General features: G+C 37.7%; 1 protein-coding gene across 12 annotated transcripts in view; it reads right to left on the bottom strand.

The window, feature by feature from the left end:
- Positions 1–1,676: 1,676 nt before the first annotated feature.
- Hr3 (Hormone receptor 3) overlaps positions 1,677–27,795 on the bottom strand; it is a 73,479-nt gene continuing 47,360 nt past the window's right edge. For 3 of the 12 annotated variants that reach the window (XM_066407090.1, XM_066407091.1, XM_066407089.1), the window contains 10 exons: positions 7,745–7,972; positions 6,539–6,707; positions 5,826–6,016; positions 5,464–5,621; positions 5,003–5,174; positions 4,583–4,855; positions 4,082–4,306; positions 3,820–3,988; positions 2,250–2,406; positions 1,677–2,154 (listed from right to left, as the gene is read on the bottom strand). In XM_066407090.1, coding sequence (XP_066263187.1) covers positions 2,301–2,406; positions 3,820–3,988; positions 4,082–4,306; positions 4,583–4,855; positions 5,003–5,174; positions 5,464–5,621; positions 5,826–6,016; positions 6,539–6,707; positions 7,745–7,972 — 1,691 coding nt within the window. In that variant the 3' untranslated portion in view covers positions 1,677–2,154; positions 2,250–2,300. Of the gene's footprint in view, positions 2,155–2,249; positions 2,407–3,819; positions 3,989–4,081; positions 4,307–4,582; positions 4,856–5,002; positions 5,175–5,463; positions 5,622–5,825; positions 6,017–6,538; positions 6,708–7,744; positions 7,973–12,844; positions 13,273–19,222; positions 19,701–27,795 lie in introns of those variants that run through there. The other 9 variants (XM_066407083.1, XM_066407086.1, XM_066407088.1 and 6 more) reach the window with 9 other exon arrangements.

Below are 27,795 nucleotides of genomic sequence, written 5' to 3'. Positions count from 1 at the left end.
CCTACCATATCTACTAAAAATTCTCACGCAAAAGTCACAGTTTTTGAAACTTTTACCTGCTTTTAATGCCCACAAAGGCGACTTTGAACCAAACTAAGCTTGAAGTGTGATAAATAACTGCCGCCTAGGGTACGAAAAGCCTAATTTAGGTTCGTTTAGAAAGATACTTATTAGCAGTGGTTACTACAACTGAAAGATGTTTGGGATTGGTGCGATGATTGCGATAAATGGCTGCCATTATCTGAGTATTTCAAATCGAACTCGAAGCTAAAATCGTCCTCTTTATCAGTAATAATGGTAAAAAAGTCTCTAATTTTAACAGTTAATTAATAATAATTATATTCGCTAAGTTGTTGGGTATAATGGTGCCAAATAGTAAACTTTTAACCTAAACGGTTACTTGTATAGAAGTAATTATAAATATACGCTGCAGTCTTTTTTACTTATTTTTGTCCACGTTTTCCTCATTTCATTAAGTGAATGTGTGCCGAATTTCATTAAATTTACTGAAGCTTTCTACTCGACATTAGCTCTTGTCTTCTATAGAACGCAAGAGGGACGCAAGTGGTGCCCCTAGCTCAACGTTAATTAGGTACTAAAATAGTTATAATCAAATGAAAAGTTGTGTTTATGTAATCTCCATGCTACTATGTATATCTTATAATATTTTTAGTGAACAACAATAAGATTCATAATCCTTATTATTACATTAAGTTTAGGTCGGTTTCAGACTAGTCTCTGCTAGGAAAATAGCCTGAAAGGCGACGTCACAAAATTTCAGTTCATCAGGTCGATCGAATAAAAAGCTGAAAGTCGAAATCAGGTAAAAGTTTCTATTTTTATAAATATCCATTCTATCATTCTATATCATTAAATTCTTTATACATATATATCCTTTGTTTCAATAATAATTATACTTTTTATAAAATCGAGTGTCACCGATAAGTAAAACTTAACTTAAAGAAGAGCACCACGCCGTGTCAAAAATAGTAAAAACTCACGTATGTACTTTATTTAATTGTATTAAGCATACAGTCTTCTATATTGTATTGTATTCCAGCTACTCGACTAAAACTAAAGTGATTTCTTTTTATAAATATGATAAATTCAGTATACGTTATAATATGTATATTTAATTATAAACGCTCTCTAAGGTCTAGCTCCTTTATCAACTAAAATAAATCTTTACTATTTCCGAACATGGTGGTTTTACATGTAAAGTGTGTGTAGAACGCAGATATCATAGGGCGTAGGGCAGACTTCAAGGCCCTTTTGGCTCCACTTAAATCTCTCCCGGCTACGCGCATGCATTGGTAGTTGCATACAGATATCATCAGTTCAAGTAGAAACATAGAGATTGTACAAGTGGGAGAAAAACCGCACTAGGTTTAACGTGCCTCCGACAAAGATCGACGAAGTGGGTTACGAGGCTAGCGGCCGACGTGGGCAGAGTCTGTCCAGTTTTACCAGATCTTTCACCGTTTCAGAATGTTTACTAATGTAACTTCTAGTGATGGATTAATCCTTTTTTTCTTTTTATATACATTGCTGCTTTTCTCTGACATTTTTCAAAATTTCGAAATTGATACTAATCTAAACATCGAAATGGAGGCGTCGGCTGGAGTGACTCTGCCCACGTCAGTCGCTACTCTCGCAACCCACTTCGTTGGTCTTTGTCGGAGACACGTTAAACCTAGTGCGGACCTTCTCCCACTTGCATAATCTTTATGTTTCCGCTTGAACTGGCGATATTTGCATGTCTGGCGCCAAAAAGGCCCATAATGGCAAAACCAAAAAACCGCAAAGAGACATTATATACCACATTAGCACCTTTTGTAAACATTATAAACTCACTGTATAGAACAACAAACAGGGTCCCGACACTCCTCAGGGGTGCGTTTTGGGGGCCCCTAAATAACAGAGATATCAACAAACAAGAAGTTGTACTTTGAAACCAGGGCCTGGCTCATTACTACAATATATCACAGTCCGATGCGGTTTTTTCCCATTTACCATCATCTGCTGGTCGTTGCTGTTTCCCTAATTTACCAAAAGTCACTCACAAGTAACGAAAAAATTATAATTTAATTATTATTATTATGTATATTACTTTAAATTTATGCATGTAAGGCCGATACATCAGTATGAAGGAATCTGAAAAAGAGAAAATGCTTAAGCGTTAGCTTTGAAATCTGAATGGAAAATAGATGTGGGGGTCTTTCTGAGGGTTGATTGAGGAGGCTACTTACAGTAGCTACACAAGGTTGCCCTTATGACTCACAACAAAGCCTGTAAAGCTTTCAACTGTCCACGCTGAACAGTTCTTTGTGCAGGGCAGGAAAGTCCAGATGGGGCGCAGATCTCTTCAGTTTGCCCAAAGCGTCCATGTGCAACAAACTAATTTCCCTAAAATGCAAAAAGAAATTAGTCATAACGATTGTGGCGCTGTTCGTCCAATAATTCACGAAAAAGGCTTTCGACAATTCGTTTTCTATACTTTAATTGTCGGTGGAGAAAGTTTCGAAAGACATAAGTAGAATACCCTCCTGGTACGCCGCTGGTTTTTAGGAAATTAGAACGTACTACATATGTTAAAAATGTTGTCTCATTTTATAATCAATGGCGAAACACATCTCTTTATTATTTTTCAAAAATCGAAAATATTTGATGCAGTAAGTTAAATATAGGTCCTGCACGTTTTCAAATCCTCGCCTAGTATGACCCTGGTTTTTAACTATCCAAAACATATATTTTTCTAGACGTACCTGAGTGTCTCATGGATTACGTGTTATACTATGTTGCAACCAGAGACGGAACATGTCGCGTTAAAAAGCCTATATTTTTGTTTCAATAATAATTTCAGAACACTACACCGACCTGTTATGCTGCTGATTTTTGGATAACAAAAATGCCAAATTTCTAAAAATAATTTACATCAAAAACTCACTGTAACTATACTGTAATCAGAAGCGGAACATGTTTTGCTTTATAAAAAAAATTAAAAGATCTGTTTTCAACATCAGAATAAGTCCCGAATATTTTCAAAGAAGGTGAAATACTCAACTACGCCTCTGTGTCTCAAGCGACTACTACAGCTTTGTAGACAAAATTCAAACCTTCAGTTAATATACGAGGTGTTCAATTCAACCATGTATTCTGTCCCAAAATATGACGAAAACTTAATATAAACATATATCAAAAGGCGCTTCGTTTTTAATATACAGAAGGTGAAAAGTTAGTTCCTGAGGATAGTTTTTTATTAAAATTTTCGAAACCTTTTAAGATAAATTAATGAAATGTTGGACTTTAATACAACTTTTTATGCTATTTCTAAATCTTTATAAAGAAGTTGGCACATTTTTCCAGGGGCGGGTAATGCAGAGGGGCGGTGCTTAAAAAGTATCTAAACTTTTTTGTACTTAACTTTATTGGCGATTTTATTGGAAAAATATTAAATTTGAAGATTTTTATATGATAGTGGGACTTTTGTTGAAAGTCGGTATCTCCAACAGTTTTTGAGAAAATTGAGATTTAGCAAATCGGTGGATAATACGTTTTATTAAATAAACATCAAATCTAAAACCCAGTTAGCACATTATCAAAGTGTCCACCGTTGATCTGCACACATGCCTGCAGCTTTTTCTGCAAAGAAAAAACCAGACACGCCGGTGTATTTAAGAGTTTCTCAAATTAAAAAAAAAATACTACACCGCAACCAGCGGCGGAACACCTACCAGTTGAAGAACACAATTTAAAAAAATGTTTATGTCCCTTTTCGTGTTGGCACTGGTATTGAAGCCCGAAGGAAAGCCAACTTACCTCAAGTTAGGTATTTTAGTAAGCAAGGCATCACAAACGGTCACGTCTCCCTTGATAGGGATCGTGTGGTTCCTGTCAAGTTCCAGTTTTAAAGCCCGCAAAACGGCTTGATTCAGCCGTCCGATCTCGGCCATCCCTTTCAGTCCTGGCCGATCTAAAACAGAATCAGCTGTAATAAGAAAAACAAACCGTCAGTAATTACGGAATGCAACAGTTAACCAGAAGAAAATACAATCAGGAGGTAAAATTGTGATTTACCCACCTGGAGATAACAGGACACAGGCAGAATAGAGTGCCAGCTCGGTTTCGGTCAGCTTGAGCTCGGCAAGGCCTTTGGACACTTCGAACACGCAGCTTACCAGCTTCATTTCCGCCGTGTCTGAGGTGAAGAATGCATCCTGGGGCAACATGGTGTCCCCGTAAAGGACGCGGTTATGGGACAGGTCCAGGTAGCGCGACATGCGGATAATTGCCAGCTCGAAGCTCCCTGGAAAACGAAAAACAACGAATGATTATAAATATAAACAAGAATGTAATGATCTATCCTCAATTTTGTGAAGAAACCGAATTTAAATTAGAGGCGTATAGATTGGTGACTTCGGGTTGTCAACTCTAGTTACACATGGAAGTAGACGTAATATAAATTTCTTTAATGAATTATGTAACTTAGGATAACATCCGATGTCGTTAAGTCAAGTTTGAATGGCCGTTACTCCTTACCGCGGGATTTGCTGTTCTGGTCTCAGTATTATGGCGGGCTTACCTGCTTTTAGGAGCACGATCTGATCGTCCTGGCTTAGTTTCATGAAACCGGGCACCATCTTAGCAAACTCTATGATCTGCTGGATGATCGTGGTCAGTTTTTGGGCGCAATCGAGCCACAGTTCCTCATGCGCCATATTCTGGTAGTACAAGAGACGGGAGAGATCATGGGGCTTTCGAAACATCTCGTGGATGTGCTCGATCGAGTAAAGGCAGGTGCGGGTGTGCGCGTCAGATATTGTCTTCGACAGTAGCTCTGAGATTTGGCTGGGATCTGAAAACGCCCGTTTTACAAATTTCCTCACTAATTTCCAATTTTTGCTAAAAGCGAAAAGCGTCAATGACAAAGCAAATGGCATGGGGAGTTGATGGGAAGAAGCGAAAACGTCTCACTCGCACTCGAAGACCCTCCACCACTTACTGGGCAAAATCACAGGCTCACATTCATCCCCTCCACCGTTGCCGACGTGTTGTTGCCCCTGTCTGGCCGACGTGCCCTGACCAACGGGCGAGTTTGCGTACGTGGTGCTGTCCACGTAACTAGGCACCTGCAGGCCGTCCACTGAGGCACTCTCTTGTTTCACGGAGATCACCTGATTATTTCATCTTTTGAGCAGATTTAGGCCGAGAGTTTTCTAACTCCGAATCATTGCAAAATCATTTTTGGTCTTGGTCATCACAAAAATTAAGAAACCAAAATGAATCTGCAGATTGTGACCAACTGGGCCTAAAGCCCGTTTTAGATTATCCAATTTTAGTACCAGATATTGTACAATTTTTGAAATACGTCAAATTTCATGTGTTATTTGAATATGAAAATTGCGAAATTTCAAAAATTTAAAACCAGATTGGATAATCTGAAGCGGGTTTGAAAATACTAACCGTGGTGCCTCCAGATAGATTAGTGGACGAGGCCGTTTGCGAAATACGTTTGAAAGGGCGCGACTCGGGGGAGAGAGGTAGCGAATTGGAGGCGGACTTCGACCCGCCACCACCACCCCCACCGCCACCACCTCCACCACCATTGCTCGTGTTAGTGCCTGAGAGGATAGGGGGTTAATTTGCTGGTTATTTGCTGTCCACATATCAAATGAATCTCGTTACCTATGGCGAAATGAAAAAACGGCGATGGATGCAAGAAAAATGAAAATTCCGAGATGCATTTAATTCGTGTACAGGACATATGTTAATGTCTTCCGATGATGTTGCACATGCGCGGAATGAGGCAGATTGAGGGTGCTTACCCGTAGTAACGACACTGGCCATAAGGCTGCTGGTGTCGCTGAGAGCGTCCAGGCCTGGCCGAGGGTCATAGGCCGTCGTGCTGTCCACGTAATCGGCGGAGATGTCGTAACCCATCGTGGACACCGGCACCTGCGTCTGTCCGGTGTAGTAGGCGGGGGTGTAGGAGCCTACGTCGTTGTATGTTGGATAGCTGAGGAAAAAGACAAAATTTCACTAAGGTGTTTTCAAAATTATAACCACTGCAAAAATCTCTATGTCAAAAACTAAAGCTCTCTAAAGACAAAAAGTGGAAAAAATCGTTACACATGTCTTTTTACCCTCAAATTTATACTGAATACTTAATTTAACATCTGTCAAAAAGTTGTCAAGATTTTTTTGAAAATTGACAGATGTCAAATTTGACACTTCAATTTGCCTTCGAAAACTAACATGCGAATATGAAAGCCATTTCGCTGTAACTTAAACCGCTCGGAAGTTACAACTGTCAAACGTGCGAAAAGTATCATATTTCACATGCCAATATTTTGAATAGTTGAAAATCGGAATAAAGCACTTTCAGTAAAATAATTTTATAAATTTGCAACAATATATAGGGGGTTAAATCTGGGACTCCCTGCATATAAATTATTTTATATGAATCTCAAAGTGCGGTATTCTCTCTTCATCCTGGTTATCTCTGCTAAAACTAGCTACACATTGACAAGTAACCTACCCTCCATTGTAACTGTGGTGCAACTGATCACTACTCGAAGGCGTCTGTTGTTCGAATACGGAACTATCCGGCGCCGAGTCGCTCTGTGCCCTTAGCTGCGCCCTGTGGAACCTCACCTCGTCCTCTACTTTCTCTCTTTGTTTCTTGGACATGCGCCCGAACTTCACCGCTGCAAAAATCATCGATACCGTCAATTACGACCTATTAAAACGTACTGCGCAAGAACAACGTTACGTGTGAGGAGAAATTAGTTAGACGCATGATATATGACTAATTGCAGGTTTAGTTGTCACGAGTACCTGAACACTCAGTCATGTTTTATTTTTTTGTATGTTGCGGTAACTTCTACAGGATCTCGGGTTTTTCTCTGGAATACATAATAATGTACAGTGACAGCTGAATTTGACAAATGAGTGAGGTTAGAAATTTGGCAGATGCCTAGTAAAATTTAACACTTGAGTAATTTCTAACTTCACTCAACTTCGAATGTCTGTTGTTACGTCTGACGCACCGAGATTTTTTGTAAGTTGGAATGCCATGTACACATCTGATGAGATTGTGATCGTAATTCCTTGCTTTGTTTATTGCGGGACGACATAAAGCGGTTTTCCCATGGTGCGTAAGGAAATTACAGTTAATGAACACGGCTAATCCGAACCTGCATGTGTGTACGGTTAGAGTAGGTTGTAATTTATATTGTTAAGGCGGCTAATAAAGTGGTCGTACCGTACGGTTGTGGTGGTTCGCGATGTGGGTCAATTGCACTTGTGTCTTCGTCGGTCTGTCGTAATGGTCAGTCGGTAAAAATTGCTAAAATTGCATTGTGCGATAGAAGGTTGGGGAAACACAGTACTCAGTAATTGAAATTTAGGTGCATTCTACGAGTCGAATTTAAAATCAAATATCTCGGGAACCAGTAAACTGATTTCGGTCCTCCTTGAAGATTTTGGTTGATCAGAATGTTCCCCTTACAGCTGACAATGGTTAAACTTTAAGGTCATATATTACAGGGCGTCGAATAAAATCTTATCTTTACAACTCTGTGCCGTTCTCAGAAAAGGATCGTTGCCTTCAAGTTTTGTAAATTGATATGTTCGTGGGCGCAATATTTCACGCTTATGTTTAGGAGTGACTCTCTTCGTTTCCTATGTAATATACCAGAACAGCACGCTCTCGCAGGAAAAGACGCGCCAAAGTGGTACTCACCATCTCGGCTCATTCCAAGCCTGAGGCACTTCTGTAAGCGGCAGTACTGGCAGCGATTTCGATTCACCCTGTCTACGACGCAGTTCTTGTTCCTGGGACATTGGTAGTTGACCACCGAGCTCTGGGAACGCCGAAAGAACCCCTTGCAACCTTCGCAGGTGATGACGCCGTAATGAACGCCACTGCTTTTGTCTCCGCATACTTTGCATGGTATTATCTCGATTTGTGCTGGAATGAAGGAAAAGAATAGTTAGAACTGTACTTGTACGGTGCGAGGAGGGTTCGTGTGAATAGAAGTCTAAATGAGAGATGAAAATGCTATGAAGAACAGTTAATTTTAAATGCTGGTTAGGGTCTTTTAGACCAAAAACATTTCTAATGCTAAATGCGTTTGTTGCGAGTTGCTAATTTTTTCCTTTATTCTGTTTGGAAATAACGTCGAATAATAACGTATTTCTCACTGGGTTTTAGCTGAAATTGGTGTGCAATTTCTCCGCTCCAACAACCCCTATTTGTGTGTGAGGCGTTATTCCCACGCAGAATAAAAGAAATATTATGTACACTTGGATAATTCGTAATAGAGAAACAGAGGAGCGTAATGGGGTAATTGAGAAAGAAATCCATTAACCTGAATTTCTAAATATTGTTAAATTTGTAAGGCGTTCTTTACACATCCTATTCTCAATGCCAGAAATTAGATTCACAGTTTGAGCAAACAAACAGGGCAAGAAAAGCTTTATCAATGTCATAGGCACAAACTTATTTATTAATCGTCAGAAATTGAAATATCCACATGATAGGATAAATTTTTTTCAAAATTTTGAAAACTTTCTATTCTAAAAAAACAGCAAAATCGAAAGACTCAACATTTTAGAATCATCAATCCACAATGAAATACTCAAAATTCAAAAATGAAGGATATTACAGTTCAAGGTACTAGAATATGAAATTCCGAGTTCAGAAAATGGATTTATGAACCCACATGCAAACTCAAACCCTGAAGAATTAAAAATAAAACAAAAGACCCAGGACCGGACAGACCCCTGGATCCTCCATATTTGTGACTTTAAAGCTGATGAGACGCTTCCATTCGCGGAAACACATTGATTTCGTCCTCCACAATAGAGCTAAGTGTTCAAGGAAGCCTTTCTTCCTAGGACCTTCATAGATATAACGAAACTTTCCTTCCCCGTTGGAGGGAAGAAATCGGTATTTTTGCTTTTTATGGAAGTGTTTTTCTCCCTACGCATCATAATTAGACGTAATACTTCTTTATCTTTTTAGAAAACACAACTTTTGTGGTACAAAAAAATTAAAGACACATCTCTAAGGATAAGTACCTCATACTTCTTTGAATATCGATGCCCTTCACTTTCTTTCGGGCTTCAAATTATAAGCAGGAGTACAAGTGGAGTTTTCCTTCCTCATTATGGAAATCACTATTTTTCGTTTTGTTTTTGTCAAATTTTTAGTAAACCGAATATTTATATTTATTTAATTTATTACCGTGATTTTTCAATAACATTAATTGTTTTAAATTTTCTCTGTCCTCTTTTTTTAATTATTTTCCTGGCCGTTTCACACTTATTTGATCTGATCTCAATTTTGCTTTTCACTGATTTTTTTTAATTTATACTTAGTTTTCTCGTTCCAAGCTAGAATTTGATCAAACATTTGTCTGACCTTTACCTCAATATAATCTTGAGTTTTAGTTCAGTGCATAATTTATGATTTTTGATTATTTAATTTAAACATTCGACGGGAATAGAACACGCTCATACTGTTTTATCACTCTACAGCATTCCAACAACACTTAAAGAAATAATAACTGAGCCTTTTAGCTTTTATTATTCACAAGTGTATATTTTTACCCAATCCACAGTGTCACTGACCCCTAATCGGAAATTTTTCGGTAAGTATTTTTGTATGCCTAATCAGATAAATTTTATTGTTATTTTTTTAAATTAAATGTAATAATGATGCAATAACAAAACTGCCATTTTGCTACATATTCATACCATGCGTATACCACGATTCTATGCGTTATGCTATCGACACTCATTAGAAACATTGCTAATAATAAAACTTTTTATTTTTCACGAGCGTGCGGTAAAACGACTTTACGACACACATCCCTGGATGGCCGTAGCACTTTACTGCACGCATAACAAATTCGTACGAGTCATTGTCAAAAATCTTGGCGGGCAATGTCAAGCTGTCGATTTGAATTGAAATGGGAGCGGTAAAATAGCACGAGTGCGTCTAAAGATTTTTCGCACGTTAAAATTCAATACGATTTACAGAAGAGAGCAAAGTTAATACACATGGCTTCGCAGGACAAATATTCAACCTAACATCAGTGAAAGTGTCTTTGTGGGACTCGATTGTTGACTGAATAATGTGAAGCGAAATCGAGCCGAACTAACGTAAAGTGCACTCCGCGTGCGGTAAAGTATCGCTTTCTGTACTTGTTAGGTAAATAACTACAAAAACTTTTAAGTCTTTTTTGTTAATCAAATCCATTAAGGTGGTATATACCACCTTCTAAAAGCAAAGCGACAAATCAATTAACACCTGCACTTTAATTATTCGCTACTGGTATATTTGTGCAACCAAACCAAAAGATAAATTGCGTTAATTAATTGTTTAATAAGCCGATATTAATAATTTAACTGTTGTTATTACATAAAAGCGGCTCGGCAGCGCCGGAGGTTAACAACCTCGCCATTATTAGATTTTAATACCCATTATATGACTTATTTAATTCACCATACTCTACTACAACATTTCATGTGCGAATCGATTTGCGTTTCTAATATAATGCGTTCACCACACAACGTTGCCAGATTTAGTCCCATTTTGGCAATGGTTTGTCATTTGGCAAACAAAAAAAACCTCCCATTAAATCGTTATCGTTGATCGTTGAAAGAAACACTGGATGTAGCATTATTTTTTCCCCTTTTTGGTCACTAATCCATGGCGGCCAAATCGGGGGAAATGACGTCACCACAACTGTTTATGTCTCTCATGCGGCGATTGTGCCGGCCCACCTGACTCACTTCAAATGACAAAATGACATCCCGGGCACAAAGGCATGGCGGTGCTGAGTTCATAAAATGAGACCAATTTTAGTGCAATGCCGGCAGTTGTTTGTCACATCCACTTCTTCTACGTCATTGGTTTTGATGACAATAAATGGTGAATACCTGGATGTCCCAATTCAACAAGAGCGATGAAGGCAACGAAATGAGAATTCAAAACTGAAACTCAAACCTTGATGGACATGATAAACTCTGTGACCTTTTCTTCGATTTATGGAAGATTTTTGGTGCCATAGATCATGGCCTTCTCATCTCCAAGCTGGCATTGCATGGTTTAAAGCGCAAGTATGCTTCACCAGATCTCTAAATACCTTTTCAGCATTGTGTTTTATTGTAAAAGATTGGGTGAATTGAACTTTTCCAGTACAGTAATAGCGAAAAAATCCGTTCTGGGGGAAAGAAATGAAATACAAAGCAAACGAACTAGCAAGCAAACAGATAAACTTAAGTCAGATAAGTTTTCAAAGCCTGATTTTTTTGTTTGTTCTTATTTTCTTGATTTTTCACTGATATGATTTGCGCTCTATTTTTTCGTTCTTTATAGTTGTTTTTCTCCCGATTTATTACTCTTTCAAAACTGGAAAGGTATCTGAATCCAGTCTACAACAATTAATAAATAAAAATTATGGTAATTTCGACGTGTTTGTAGGAAAGCGAAGGAACATACAACACAGAAGAAAGAAAGGAGAAATAAGAAAAAAAAGAGTTTCATGAGAATAAAAAAGGCATACCCCGTACAACATTTGTGACCGCCCTCTAAAGGTAAAATTAGCAGCTCTTAACACCTTAATTTAATGAATATTTTTTAACTCAACAGGGAAATATTTCATTGTCGACTACGTCTTGGCTTGAAAATTTGGAACGTCCTGTATTATAACCTTTAAATTCGAACATTTTTTATATTTGCTGTAGGAACGGTTGTACTACTCAAGATAGCGGCGTTTTCGGTTATTTCGGAAGTAAATATAAACTTGCTCTTTCAAAATTGAGTTCCCCATCCAGGGGACCCGTTTTACTTGCCCTATTTCGGTTGTTTGCGGAGATATGAGGTCGGTTACGTTGCCCGAACTCCCCCAATTTGTTATTCAAGAAAAATGTTTCATTGTGATGATAAAATTTCGTTGGGAATCCCAAGATTATATTAGTAACATAACGATGAAAACGAAACGGCTTTAACTCTTCGAGTTTTTGAGAAATTTTGAGAAAAGCAAAATGGTACATTTTCAAAAAAAAGTCATACATTTTTTTTATTTTAAAAAATAGTTAAAATCTACAAAATGAGAACGTGATGATAAAGTTTCGTTTCCCTTCTGTCCTCCGCGCCTTGTTGAATTTTTTAGGGTTTGAATAGGGGTTTTACCTCACAAGTGCGGAAAGCGTTACTGTTCCGTATACGACTGCTGTTGCACGAATGACGCGAGGAAGAATTCGGGCAAGCAACTCCATACCGAAAAATCACAAAATCCAATATGGCCACCTGAGGAAAAATATAAGTTGATGATGTTTCCAAAAAATTGAAACGTTGTCATGAAATTTTGTATGCATAAGCGAATTACCCTAAAAAGTTGCTTAAAAAATACTTTTACAGATTTATTTCTTTCCATTTCTTTCTAGCGTTTAACCGCATTAGAATGATAATTATTTACTTATATACGGTTGCATTGGGACGATGCCTTAATGTAGTGTTCAATTAACGAACAGCCCCCCCTAAATTTGAAAAATTTGTGTCTCCCCAATGCTACAATTTAAAACTTCATTTTTGACAGGGATGTGCGCCTATATCTAGGGTTTAACTGGATTAAAAATAGGAATTATTTACTGACATACAGTGGGGTATTCTAGCAGCTCTTAAGGCCATAAATGCGAGGCAATAAATTAATGAACAATCCTTCAAAGCTTAAAAAATTGTTATCTTCCAGACGGAAGACTCTAGAAGGCTGATTTGTAGCAAGGACGTGCACATTTATCTAGGATTTAACCGGACGAAACTGAACCGTACCTCTAATCGAATTGGCACTCTTCCTCTCCTCCGGATCTAAACCCTGCGGCGGTGGTGTGGATGAGTCCACCGAGCTCGAATCCTGTCTATACAAATCTCTCGCGTTGCTGGTTTCACCGGCTACACCCCAAGCTTCGTCGTTGCCGAACAAGTCGGGAAAATTGTCCATTTTTCACAAATCACACTGTTAAACACTAAAGTTCGACCCCTGATGCTCCCAAACCTCAGGGGGCGCATGGCGCACGTAGTCGACCGTCCCGCTCACCCGATCTAGGTCCAGGTGAGACGAGCTTAGTACAATATTATAGACGACTAATGATGGGTCACTGAACCGCTTACGTCACAAAGAACAACAGTTTGGAAATTTTTAGGAAAAGTTCTGGGCGCTTGTAGATGACGTCGATCTCCATCTCGCGCTTAGGGAGGACCTGGAAAGATCAAGGCAGAGTGCACCCCAAACGCACCATCTGAGTAGAGGGAGGAAGGTAACTAAAGGAGGATGAATGAGTGAATGCGAAAAAAACGACTAAAACGCGCTCGAGACTTGTGACGATAAAGGGTCATTGGTAATTTCACAAATAAGTAAAATATTTCTATTGGAGGTTGTTGAACTCGGAGCGTCACAACACAGCAACAATTATTACCGCAATCATCTCGTTTTAATAATAACTACTTCAATCAAATCAGAAAATTTAAATTGCTTTTATTAATGTTTAAACCTGTTTGTTCGGGTTTATTTTAAACCCGATTGCTTCTGGGGCTATATTGGAATCATATTAAAAACACAGTGAGGGAGAGACCTAGGCCCACATGATTTACTCTGCACCTATAGATCCGCCACTGACTACTGTAAGGTTTTACTGTAATTTGGAACATATGCAGATTAATCCGGTAGAAGCGGGAGGGCGCAGTTTTCAACTAAGAATCAGCAAAAACAAAAAACCATTAAACCGAATGAATAAAAATTGGAAAAATTATTAAAGACTAAATACATTCATGATTTAGTGCATCTTGAGCGCCATAAAAAATCTTCGTAATTTGAAAACTTATCATATAGGTATAGTAGAAACACGGCGAAAAAAGTGAAAATGAAATAAGTAATTTCTAAAAATTACTGAGTCTAAAAATACAGTGATACGTCAATATTTTCCTGTATACTGAACACTCTAACAGTTCTATGTAGCTTGAAAAACTTGTATTCTAAACGAGTGAAGACAGGAACGTATGGAACATAATTTTCTAGTAAGAACTAGCAATAACAAAAAACAAAATGAAATATGTTAATCTCAAAAACAGCTGGTTTTTTTAAGTACGCCAATGATTTAATTTATACTGAGTGATATAATGACTGTAATTTGAATAATTCTCTTATAAGCATAATAAAAGCAGATGCGTACTGGACGTAATTTTGACTGGGAAAATAAGCCGAGTTATATTAGGTGTACAACTTTGCTTCCGCCGTTTTTTTTCCGAATTTCGCGATTTTATTGTAAAAAACTAATTATACCTTTAGGATCCAAAGTATTGTCCATCGCTGGCCACTACTTTCTCCCATCTTTCGGGCAGCATACGAATCCCGTGTTGAAAAAATTGGACATCTTTTGAAGCGATCCACGATTCTATCCAATTTCTTACTTCTTCATAAGACCGGAAGTGTTGGTCAGCTAGCCCATGTGCCATGGATCGAAACAAGTGATAATCAGAAGGAGCTAGGTCAGGAGAATATGGCGGGTGGGGTAGGACTTCCCATTTCAATGTTTCCAAGTATTTCTTGACCACTTGCGCAACATGGGGTCGAGCATTATCGTGCTGCAAAATCACTTTATCATGTCTCTCGTTGTATTGCAGCCGTTTCTTTTTCAATGCTCGGCTCAAACGCATTAATTGGGTTCGATAAAGAGCACCTGTGATTGTTTCAGTTGGTTGTAACAGCTCATAATATATTACGCCGAGTTGATCCCACCAAATACAGAGCATGATTTTGGAACCATGAATAGACGGTTTGGCCGTCGACGTGGAAGCATGGCCGGGATATCCCCAAGTCTTTTTGCGTTTGGGATTATCGTAATGAACCCATTTCTCGTCCCCAGTCACAATACGATGCAGAAATCCCTTCCGTCTTTGCCTTGCAAGCAACTGTTCACAAGCGAACAGACGCCTGTCAATATCTCTTGGTTTCAACTCGTACGGCACCCAATATCCTTGCTTCTGAATCATTCCCATGTCTTTGAGGCGTTTTGAGATTGTTTGTTGAGTCACTCCCAATGATTGTGCCAATTCTTGTTGACTTTGACACGAGTCTTCGTCAAGTAATGCTTCCAAGTTCGCATCTTGGAAAACCTTCTTTCTTCCACCGCTATGTTGGTCTTCGACGTGAAAATCACCGTTCTTGAAGCGCTGAAACCACTCACGACATGTCCTTTCACTAATAGTGGCTTCCCCATAAGTATCTGAGAGCATTCGATGAGCCTCAGCAGCAGATTTCTTCATATTGAAGCAGAAAAGTAAAACCTCCCGCAAATGACGAGAATTTGGCTCGTACACTGACATTTTCAATTGCGAATAACTTTATGATGAAGACACAAATAGACTAATATTTTTATGAGGTTATGTTAACAGGTGCCCAAGGCTCCTGCATGCCCACATGGGGTTATTTATTTCGATCATTACTTACCGCTACATACATCTATTCAAAAACGGCGGAAGCAAAGTTGTACACCTAATAAGTTTTAAAAACTTAATTATAAAACTTAAAATGTTCAATAACATTTTTTAAAAGTCAAAAGCGTAAGGCAAGGGAAATTGTAAAACTGAAACAAAATATTAATTATTACATAAAGCAAAAAGTAATCGTTTAGAAAATCTACATCAGAGAGTTTCGTCAAAAATCTTTTAATTGTTGACGTAGATCGTTTGTCTGTCAGAATTTAGCAGAAAATTGTCAAATATCAAATGTCAAAAAAAGACTGGGACACCAATAATTTTGCTTATGCTGAAAGGTTCTCTACGGCAAAAAAAGTCTTCTAGAGGTCAAGTAAAACTAGGGACGTACTGAAGGCAATTTCGAATTGGGAAGCAGGGTGGCAAAAGTAGAAATAAAAGAAATAAATTCTAAAAATTAATGGGTTTAAGAGCATTATAAGTCGTCAATGATTTAGTGTAAATTGAGCACTGAAAGTTTTGTAGGCAATTTTAAAGACACGTGTTCTATGCCGGCCGAAGCAGGAGCGTACAGATCACGATTTTCATATAGGAAAAAATAATTTGAAAAATGTAAGTTTAAAATTTGCATTGGCGTACAGGATACAATTTAGACGTAATTGCCAGAGCTGAAAGCAGAATTCGCACGAGGAATAATTTTGGAAAGTACAGTAGCAGTGACGGCCACAGGATCCACATGACCTTGCCTTTGCAGCTGCATTGCAACACCGCCAATATGATCGACACGAGTTTCAAATGACGTCACCAGGTATGTTCAGGCTGAATGGAAATTTGTGAGGCTGAGATAGGGATCGAAAAAAGATCGCGAAATAATAAAAGAAAATGCTGAGGAATTAGGTAAACAATTCATAACGGATGACGTGGTTTGAAAAGGTAAATAAGCGGACCGGGTTCGATAAACTTGAGCCAAAACTTTTGGAGGTTCATTGACCTTCGTGACTCCAGGCACGCCGGCAACGCGAAATAACGACGTTGCCTTTGATAAGAAACTTGGCCGATTATCTTTGCCTCTTTTTATCAATTTGTTTTTATGTTATTTTCAATTACGAATTTCTAGCTTTCGGGAAGACATTCTGTTTGCTATGACGCAATTATGCAGATACGACAGACGGTGGAGTGGAGATAGGCGACCTTGCAAGGCCTTTTCGGGGCAGGACTTTATCACCTTTTTGGGAAAATGATCGTTTTCCTAATGTTCATATTGCTCTACAAACAAAATTGTATTTTTTCTTTCATAGTCGCATATTATTCTTTTAAATCTCTGCTTCAAGGGTTTTCGAATTTTAAACTAACTTATTGTTGTTTTTACTCGTGAATGTACATAAGTACTTTGGTGGAAAAATCTGATAAGACGTGGTTTAACAATATTTACTTAACAATGCAGAGTGGGACTTAGGAGTTTACCGGAAAAAAAACACAAAATTTATAAAATCGAAATGCTTTTTTTGCACAAAAATGGCGACACTAGTGTTTTTTACTCCACCCAATAGCAACGTAGATAATTGTATATTTTGCAACTATGAATGAAATGAACACAACGCTTTAATTTTACTTAATTTTACTGCTACAGTTAGTTGAACCAACAACACTGCTCTTAACCTTGTGAATGGATACAATTTAACTTTGCTTAAATTTTCCATTAGGCCACATGTGAGTTACAGCTTTTTCGAATTTGATCTATTTCGTGCCAACATCTAAATAAATGCCGAAATATACTAGGTGATGCATCTTTTAAAAGGGCGAAATTTAACATTCGATGGAACTGCGAAAAATGAAAGCAAATGTTTATATGAACTTGGACGTTTCAAGGGTTCGTTATCGAAATACATGGTGATAAATTTATTTTTATTTAATTGATATAAGATTATTACTACATTATTTAAATTGCCTGGGCAGCAAATAACCATAAATCAACTTATAAATTTTACATTCTCTACCTGTCAAAATTTGATGATACGTCTGCAATGTTGTTAAATTGTGTTTCTGAATTCGTAAATAAAAAATCATGAAAAGAGGTTTTTAAGTTGCCTGGAGAGAAATTTAAGCTGTCGTGGTCCGAAATCTAATTTTAATTGATTTTAATATGCTTTTTTCGCAGGTAATTGTTTTCTAGAACTGTACCAAAATACATAGTGTTTTCCCCTGTTGCCACCTCGGAAAGTAAGAATTTTTAGCATTTGGTAGGTATGGTAGTGCGAACAGTTCTGTAGTTTCCGACGATTTTTTATAAATTCATATGAAAGGAATTGATACACTTAATAATAAAAGAGCCTTAACCAAAGTTAAATTTTCTGAAATGCGCGATATTAATTATTCTATACGTTTTGGAAATATCACAAAAGTCAGGGGAGTTTCGCGTGTTACACAGTGGCGTTACGAAAGATTTACAACAGTGCCATATCTGAGAAATTCAGATAATCCAGCGATTTTTCGCATGTCTGGTAAGTTTTTGAAACGTTACAAAACATTCATAATATAGAATTAACCTGGAAGAATGAGCTGAAAATGCTTTTCGTTACAAAAATGTATGGATGGGAAAATTATTTACCTACACCAATACGACGCTAACTGTTGAAAAGAGCTCAATAAATCCTGCATTTTCTGGGAATTTTTCCTAACCTGAACCAAACCTTAAACCGGCATTACATTTTTTTAAGTAATAAATATTGTATGTAAGTGTTTATCTGCGCTAATGCAGTTTGGTTGGGCATGTTCAGCGCTCAGTTTCAAAAATTCTTATCGATCAGATCATCTTATAATTATTTAAAATAAAATCAAGCGTATCAAACTGAATCAAGTGTATAAATATGCAAATTTCTGAGTGATTCGGCAACCTGGCAAGAAAACATCAGATACAAATTTTTTTTTGGACCACTCTGTATATTGTGCAAACATTTCCGGTAAACCGAAGTCAAACAATACATCGGATTGAGAATGAAAAAGCTTTGAGAACTTTATACTTAAAATAACAAGCAGTTCTCAACTCCGAAACCACGAAACGGTCAAATGGAGAGCCGCAACTCGACAGGCGAAAACAGAAATAAAACCACACTGCAAAGAGCCAATTCGATCAGTGTCCATGTGTCCCGCCACCCCGAAAACCTCCCCAAACCCCGAGAGCTCGCATTAGCAATAAAGAAAAACAACGTGGCCGCAGTCCGGCCCTGCTTTTTGGAGAACAGTTCCGTATGGAGGCGCGGTTCAAAAGGCATTGAACTCGGGGTTATTCACTTCCCGAATATCTGAATCTGTGGCATTATTCCGACACGTCAATCCGATGACGTATCATCATCAACGCGGCCTTTAAGGGAAATTAAAGCCCTTTGAACGTCAATCTCGTTCTCGCTTGTTTTGCGGTGTGAATGACCGATTACGCGAAATGATAAGCGCAATGACAATGAGGATTGGTGCGAATGCGGCTTATACTAAGAAATTTTGCCGGCATTTTATAGGTTTTAACTGTGATTTTTTTGCACATGATGAAGGGTCGCTATACCAAAGCCCTGCTAACGGAGGAATTGCTTAATTTGCTGTTTCGATTCTAGTGTGGTTGGCAAAGCTATCAGGACATTGATATATTGGCCCTCAGAGAGGATGAATGAACGACTTAGATGAGTGGTAGCTTTTGGGTTGCCATATGAGAGGGTAAATATTTACGGTGCAAAATGTTTGTGCTAATAAGGTGCACCAAAGCAGAGCGAGAAAATTAAAAATTAAAGGTGAAACTCTATTATAGGTACTGATGATGAAATCATCAAAACACTTCCGCACTACCACTTTTTCCGAAGGCACTCAAGTTCCCATTGGTCACTATGAACTATACTAAGTTACTAAAGCAAAATATCACCGTTCAAGAACAGCCCTAAGGGCCACCGATCACAGTTGCGCAATTTTCCAAAAATTCGCGATTCACGCGAAACTTTTCGCGGGGGACGGATCGCGTGAGGGTCGGTCCACACCACCGGCGGTTGGTGGACTTTTTTCGGACATCGTTTTTTTAGAAAAGCGAGCCCTAACAAATTGTCCATGTATCTGTGTAGTAATCCGAGAGAGCGCGCAGTTGGAATCGTCTGCGACAGACGCGATTAGCGACGTCTCTGTCCCACCCGTGCCCCTTCAGGCACTCGTCGCGTCTGACGCAAACCGGTGACGTAGCGGAGCCCCCACTCGGAACGCGGGTTCGTTAACCTTTGGTGTAAACCCCATGACTACACGCGGCAACGTTGCCGCTATTGGGGCATTTTTCTTCGACGCGCGGAAAGATTTAATTCTCCGTCTTGGGTGGGCAAGAGCTATGGTCTGAAGAGAAGAGCTATCAGTCAAAAAGTAATTATTAGCAAGATACTCGTTTTTCACCTCACATTTTCTCATGTGGGCAATGCTGGAATATGCCGAACATCGGGAGAAATTAATAGAAGGGCAGCGAGTTTAAATCCTCGTAAAACGAGAGCAGAAACACTACTTTGTATTAAGAAATGCGGGGATCTCGTTGAATTCCTACTGTGAATATTTTTCATTCAGTCACATCCTTTTCTATACCTCAGTTTATAGACTTAATGGCATGAAATTTACTTTTTGAATCCCAGTAAATTTGGGAGCTGAAAGTCTCTAATTTTCATTAAGACATGCAGGAATACTTGTAGAATTCTTTGAATGTTTTTCATTGAGGAATCTGGTTTTGTAAACTCAGTTTATTTACTTAGTACCATAAAATTTACTCTCTAACTCCTAGTCAATTCGCAAGCACAAAAATTCTGAAAACTCCATATTGAAGATCTGGCAGGATGAATGCGTTGCCAGAAACGGTCTGAAGCGATTATCCTGCTCCAAATGCAGGTGACTTAATCAGCCCCTTTATCTTGATCATCCCCTTCAGAAGGATTTCCAGTCGAAACGGCATCTCCGACAAAGCGCTGAAGAACTTCGAACAAATGAAAATGAAACTTTAACGGTTCTTAGATGAGTGGAATGTTCGACGGATTTTATTTCAAATAGCTAAATGAAAAATTTGCATTTGGCGTCTTAAATTTTGCAGAAAACTCCTTTTCTACTTACGTTTTTACGGTAAGTAATTGAAACAGAAAAGAATAACCTCAAACCCGGCCCTGGTACGTTTCGACTTATTATTTTCAACCCGAAGTTGAATGGTCCTCCACCAGGAATTTAAACTTCGGGCCGCAGCAAGATCTAAGATATAATTGTGTAGGTCGGAAGTGAACCCTTCATTAAGTAAGCTGGGGATGATTTTCACCAAATGGAAACTACCCACGTGAAACTACCCACCTTTTTATGGATTTGCGAACTTTCAGTTATTGGAGTAATTTGAGGCACATGGTCATTATTATATGTATTATGTATTAACGCTAGTAAAGTGGAAATGACGGGGAGTCTGAGAGGTCATAATGGAGATAAATGTACTGGCAAGTACCACCTATGGAAGGGGTTTTCGAATTAAATCTTGAAAGTCTTCGCTATAGTGTACAGGGCAGTTTCCTATTAATTATTTTAAGTGCAGTTTTCATCGCCGTATTTTTCTTGGCTGTAACCGAAATGACGACTTTGCTCTGCAACAATAAAATTCATGCAATCTGGAAAGGTCTGACATTCTGGATCTGGAATCATGAAGAGTACCGAATTCAACTGATCCGGCCTAATTCATCAAACTGAAGACCTAAATGGTCGAAAAGCATGATTTTGCACTGAAGCCATAACCCCTAATCCCTCTTTCCCTCACCGCTTCACTCAAACTCCAAACTTAATATTTATTAATTGCGTGATTCAGGCTGCGTCTCCAATCTCTATTGCGCCTAAACTACAACGGGTCGCTTCCCCAAACATTGACTTCCATTTAAATAACCATTTATTATTCGAAATGTGTTAATAAAACTTCAATTAAAATTTTATTTGCGAAGCTAACGTTCGCTTTTCACTGTCAGAAATTTCGAGTAGGCCTATTATGCGGCGGATTTTCATCGAAGTCAATGACTCCGGCCGTACATTTCGGAGGTCGTTCACCTCGCCAAGGCCCGGCAAGTCTCAAAAAACTTTCAGACCATCTCCAGGCAAATTGGGAAGGTTTTTACCTCGGACAACGTTACCTGATGGGTCAAGACCGAAATTCGTCTTAATTGCACTTTGATTGCGTTATTGTATCACGTGCCAAATCTGCAACGACAAATTGATTTTAAATTACTTTTTTGGCTTTGTTTACACGGCTAACGCAAATACAAAGCATCATCCACGACAACGGTGGAATTAAGAAAAACTTGCATAATGCTGAGCAATCGAGCGACACGACGCCATCATGGGCTTTTTTAGGAAATTCGGTTAACACGTTTAGCTATTCGCAAGGTGAACAAACTCCAAAATTATGCCGGTATAGGTGTCAACGACACCTTTCGGTTCCGATGGTATGGACCTACCCGAACTTTTGACCGATTATATTAATAGCTTTTCCGTGTTTTTCTGACAAGCAAAAAGCGCCTTTCCCATAATTAGAGAGGCGTGGCCTTTGGTAATTAACTATTTGGTGAGCTTGTTTTATGATTAGCAATTTGGTAGCAAATTATTAGGGAATTTATTGAGCTTATATGGAGGTGCAAACAGTGGAACACGCTATCGAGAGTCAATGAACAGTGGTAGGAGGTATACAGTCGGTTTTCCTGCTGGATAATTTAAAGCTAATGATAAAAGCTCAATATTGAGAGTTAATTTACATTCGCCACAACATTATTCTTGTCAAAGGAAATTTACCACCTTTTCCCACATGTTAAAAAGAGACAGAAGGAAACTGACGAATGATACACTCGGAGCGTTACTAGAAAATATCCAGCATGCCTTGCCATCTGACATGAGCGTTGCCACGGCAACCATATAAGTTCAGTTTGTGTGTATTTTGTTAATATGCATATTAATTTTAACTAAAAGTAGCATTTTCCTACAATAATAGCGTACTATTTAAGTGTTATTAGGTATTTTAAGCCGAATATATATTGTGTACGTGTGCTAAGGATTATACAAAAGTCTGTTTTTCCTTGAGGCCAATTCGCTCCAGCAGATTCGAAGAGCGAAGTAAGTTTATTTGAATGCACTAAGGAGTTTTGTAATAAGCATAAAAAAGTGGGTATTAACATTGCTCTCGAAATATAACCGTTTATAACCTAAAATTTTCATTATTACATAAAAATGCTTCATTGATAACTCATTGTTCGGCCACTAAAACATTATTCTTGACAAAACAAACTCATTTATTTCCCTCAATCAGTTAAAGGGAGACAGATAACAAATGAATGATTTTGCACCAATGAGAGCAATGCTTTGAATTACCCAGCATTACTTGCAATTAACCATTTGCCACATCTTTACCGTGTTTAGATTTTGTTTGTATTGAACTTCAAATTGTAACTATTAATTTTATGTAGTAATAATGTGAACGTTAATTCTACATGAATTCAATAACCGTGTAATCTTTAAGTGTTATTAAGGGTTCTTAAGCGAAATTTATATTCTGTAGGCGGGTAGTGGATTACTCAAAAACACACGAAATAAATCGACGTAGTAAAAGAAGGTTATGCAGATTTCAAGTTGTTATTGGGTATGCTTCCAGCCATTCTTCGCATTGTTTGTTCAAGAAAAAATGTAAGTTTTAAAATTTTTTTCATTTAAAAGTCCCCAACTTCGTAAAAAAAAGTAATTAAAATATTAAATAATAAAATTCTCAATTCTAGACTATTTCTGTCGAATTTCGGCAGCCATTATCGACAGTCAAACATTCACGGTTTAATTTTTTGAGTGCTTTTATTTAAATTTTGCGATTTTCTGGGTCATGTTCGTACAATTTTATCATTGAAAATTAAAACAAGACATCAATAATTTGCTGTATTATGTTTATGTAGAGGTTTATTTACGGTTTCAAAATGAAATATCAATACCGTGTCTAAAACTAAAACGTATGTAGAGGAAGACATTCCAACAAACATAATGTTGATAATTCACCGACTTTGAGAAGTTTTTTGTTAAAAAGACTATGCAGAGCGTCCCCCAATTAAAGGTACAAAACTCAACCACACATTTTTGGTATCAAAATTTTTAGATTTAGTCTAATTTATCTAAAAGTTGATAATAACTAGTAACTAAACACGGTGTAGAAATTTAATACCAAATGATAATCAAATCCCAAACCATTTTTCATGCTCAAAATTTTGCAAGCACATTTCTTCCCTACATCTTAGTACTATTCCATCCAGGAAGCCAGCCGACGATGATAATTTGCAACATTACCATTTTTCGCATTCCAAAACTTCTTGGACGTCCGTCAACATTTCGGGCATGTTTTCTTACACCTGTCTTATCCTCGTCGTCGACTGCTGAGCTATTTCTGATTCAAAAACGGCAAGTACGCGTTTTACATCGATGAAATATGGCGTTACTCATTTCACGCCAGATTTCTCCAATTCGCCAATTAGCGATCAGAGTTGCGAAATGGTTGCAGGGTCAGATTTCGTTTGGTTTTGACAATGAGTAATGAAACTGGATTGGCAGGCTTTTAACACGGTTTTAGTTGACTTCAGGAAGTCAAGAATAGGTTTGTGGATATTAAGATTTGTTTTAGATTAATTGTTGAAAAGGTAGATATGAATGTTCTTAGCAATATCTTATGAGGTGACTCAACAAGTCTTTTCATCGGTTTTGAGTCTAGAACTCCTGAAAAAATTCCTGGCTTGGTCATTATATTCAAGTGTGATGGCATTACGCATCTAAAAAATTGCGATCAAAAATTTAGTAATTTAAATAATTAATAAATAATTAAAAAAATTGTTCGACTCCGTGCTATCGATTTTTGCCCAATAAATATAGCATTCTATTTGACATGTTAATGTTATCTCTACCCTTACACAACTGCGTGCAATAAAATTTTAGTTGCAACGTGAGAGTAGGGTTTCCTTGTAGTATATTAATATCCTAAAATATAAATTTAAATAGTCAAAGGATTTTTAAAATCGGTTGATAACATCTCGTCTTGATATAATGGTGAATGAAATAAATGCACGCATCCTGTTAGTCAGATAACCAACTATATTCACATATCTGATAATGTACTTTACTATAGTACGTATTACCCAATATATACAACTCTATAGTAATTTATTACATATTTTCCTAATTTTTAGAGTAATGATAGCTTTTTTCTCGTTTGGCCTTTGAGTTGACAATGATTGAACATTTACTATGGAACATATAAATATCATTTAACAGGCGACAAACATATTTCAGAGGTACTTTAAGTTTGACTTAAAAGTTAAATTATTAGCAAATTATAATAATATTTATTACATTAATAATTATAATAATATTACATAAAACGTTGTATGTATCGCGTACGCCCTGGTAACCGTTTTGAATATCCCCATAGTGTCGAGTTTAAGGTTCTAAGGTTCACTAGTCAATTTGCTGAAAACTTTACCTGAAAGATAATTTTTATCTTCGTGTTTATTTCCATGTTTTGATAACTATTATTCCCTTCGAAAAGTTGCAAGGTCTATGATCTATAGCCTCCCACAGAGTGCCGGTAAAATTGACTAAGTGTAGTTTTCATGGCAAACAATGAACCCATGAAAGCTCCTACTTCAAAGTTAAACAGAAACTTGATAATTTTAATCTAAGAAAGACTACCATTAACCGCGAGATAACGAAGTGTATTATCCCGCTGAAATCGCTCTAAAGTTTCCCTCCTTATTGACTGTTGATATCTCGGAGATATTTACACTAATCTAGCGGTAAAGAAAGGAATCTTCGGGTCAAATTATAGATGTGCTGGTCATCTTTTTCATGGAGAAATGCCCATAGAAAGCAAAGACCAATGAAATGTATTTATTGCGTGCTGATAGAATGAAAGGACCTAGTAGAGATGACTACATGTCCCTGATTCAGAATGCCAAAAACTGCATGGAAGTTACCATATTTGAAGAAATTCAGAAGATGTGCGAATCTACAAATTTTTCCAGGATAATTTCCAAAAAACAACGGTTTCAGATATGCCAGCGTTGTTGAATAGAAAGCACCCATTGTTGCCAGACGCAGCTGGCGCCTAATCCCAATCGAGCCTTTTCTATAATACTGCAGGGATTTAAAAATCCCCGGATCGATGGTGGAACAAACTCGTACGTTCTTCTACACACAAACGATACGTTATCGTTAAGCGTTAGCCGGTTTAACGTAAACCGGCAAATTCATGGCAAATCCCATAAAACACCTCGGACATGACATCGGATCCTGCCGATCGCGGCCGATAGCGGAACACGTAATATTTCGGTAAGTAGGTCACTGAGACTAGCTGGCAAGTTGGGTCATTGCACCGAGTTTGCTTACGGCATATCGGCTAGGCGATGTTGTCATCGTGCGTGCAATTTCACTCAAACCAAAGAGACAGGTGACGAATTTGCCACAGAAGAAACCTAGAGCATCCCTGAATTGCGATGTTGCCGGAGGAAACAAATGTCAGAAAAGAGGTTAATTCAAAACTCATTGCCGTAGAGAATTAAATCTCAGTGAAAATTTTGAAAGAATTGCAATATCGCTCAATAACAATAAATTTCTTATGATTTTTAAATAATTATGAAAGAAAATAATAACACATAAAAACATTCTTACGTTCATCCCACGATTTGACTCTGTTATATCTGAGCGCCACCTCTCGGACCGCTTCGCAATTTGTTACTTGTTTGTCGTGGTTAAAAAAACCTCTTTTTTTGAAGGAAATTCGACTCATAAATTTGTCAACACCGCCTCGCAATTCGTGCTATGTTGCCTTGGCGGACTTGCAGTCGCCTCTGCTCTGCAGGCAGCAACGATGTTGACGTAAACAAATAAAATATCCCGTTGCGTTGCGCTGGAGAAGCGGCTTAAAATAATAATATATTTTCGCCTCCGGTTACTGTAAACATTCGATATAAATATATGCAAAACAGCCGCGCCGCCACTGCTTGTTGCCTTTGCCCCCTAATAAAATAACAAGTTTAGTGAAGAAGTCGAGGAAGCTGTAAAGAATTCATAATATAGAACAGGTTCAGGTTTAGATGTCAGGAGTGGGTTGTTCCAGAAAAGAAGGGTAGCTTTTCATAACTGGTTAAGGTTGGAATTACAACTGTAATGGGGAAAGTTATCAAGGATTTCTGTCATTATGAGCGTAAACAAATACTAGAAAAAACCAAAAAGCATATGACGAATTTTATAGGGTCAAGGGTTATAGGAATTTGTTGTTGTTAACTGACAGATGAACTCGCTTAGTCTCAGATAGTCACTCAATCCAATCATACCTGACCATCAAAAAGCAGTGTAAGTTTACATCATGACTACTTGGCCTCTTTGGGTTCAATTGGTCTTGCGCTTTGATCTGATTAGATCAAAGTACTCTGGCTGAGCGAACTTTCTATGATTATTTATATTCAATGATGGATGTTTCAAAATTATTGGTCAAAATTGATAAAAGCGATAGCTTTGTTGATAGATTTTCGTCTTCGAATTCCATTGGTTCAAATCTAATGGAATTCCTTTTTGTCAGTTTTCTAATTAATCAAAAGGATAGGACCGAATTGAACTGGTAATTTTGCAAATAATTGTTACAACTGACGAGTCTCACTTTTGATTTATAACGTAATTAAATTATCAAGTAATTAAATTCAAAACGTATGGAAGAGTGATTAATTTCCGGTTCCATTGAGGTCTTTAGCAACTTGTGTATTACATGCCGATCATGTCTGAAGTCATGCAATACATACAATTTCCTAAAACAATTCTAAAAATATCACATTTCAATGATTACTATTTGTTTTGTAAACACATGCCACATTGTGGTCGCTGGCTGACCTTAGGATGGTCATTAACCGACCTTCGTAATCTCGATTAAAAAATTCTCCTATTGTATAACCGACGCACTCGATGACATTACTGAGATTGCATAGTATTTAGTTTAACGCATTTTACACGGTGTCTCAAAAATAATTACTGCTAATGCAATGTAATTGAGCTGCACCCTGAGACACAAAAATATTGTAGGTATCACTTTCAAACTGGATTTTTGCTTACAGTAGCAATAATAATTAGGCAATTTTATAAATGGCCAATCAAATCTAAGCTGACAGGTTGATATGTTAAGTGGAAATACCCGGTAATTGTACCCGGTGAAAGAAGAAATAATATAAAAGCGCCTCAAGATAATATGGGCATAAAAA

The sequence above is a fragment of the Euwallacea similis genome, chromosome 3, assembly GCF_039881205.1.
Source record: "Euwallacea similis isolate ESF13 chromosome 3, ESF131.1, whole genome shotgun sequence".
Classification (NCBI taxonomy): domain Eukaryota; kingdom Metazoa; phylum Arthropoda; class Insecta; order Coleoptera; family Curculionidae; genus Euwallacea; species Euwallacea similis.
This window is presented reverse-complemented; position numbering and strand designations above follow the sequence as displayed.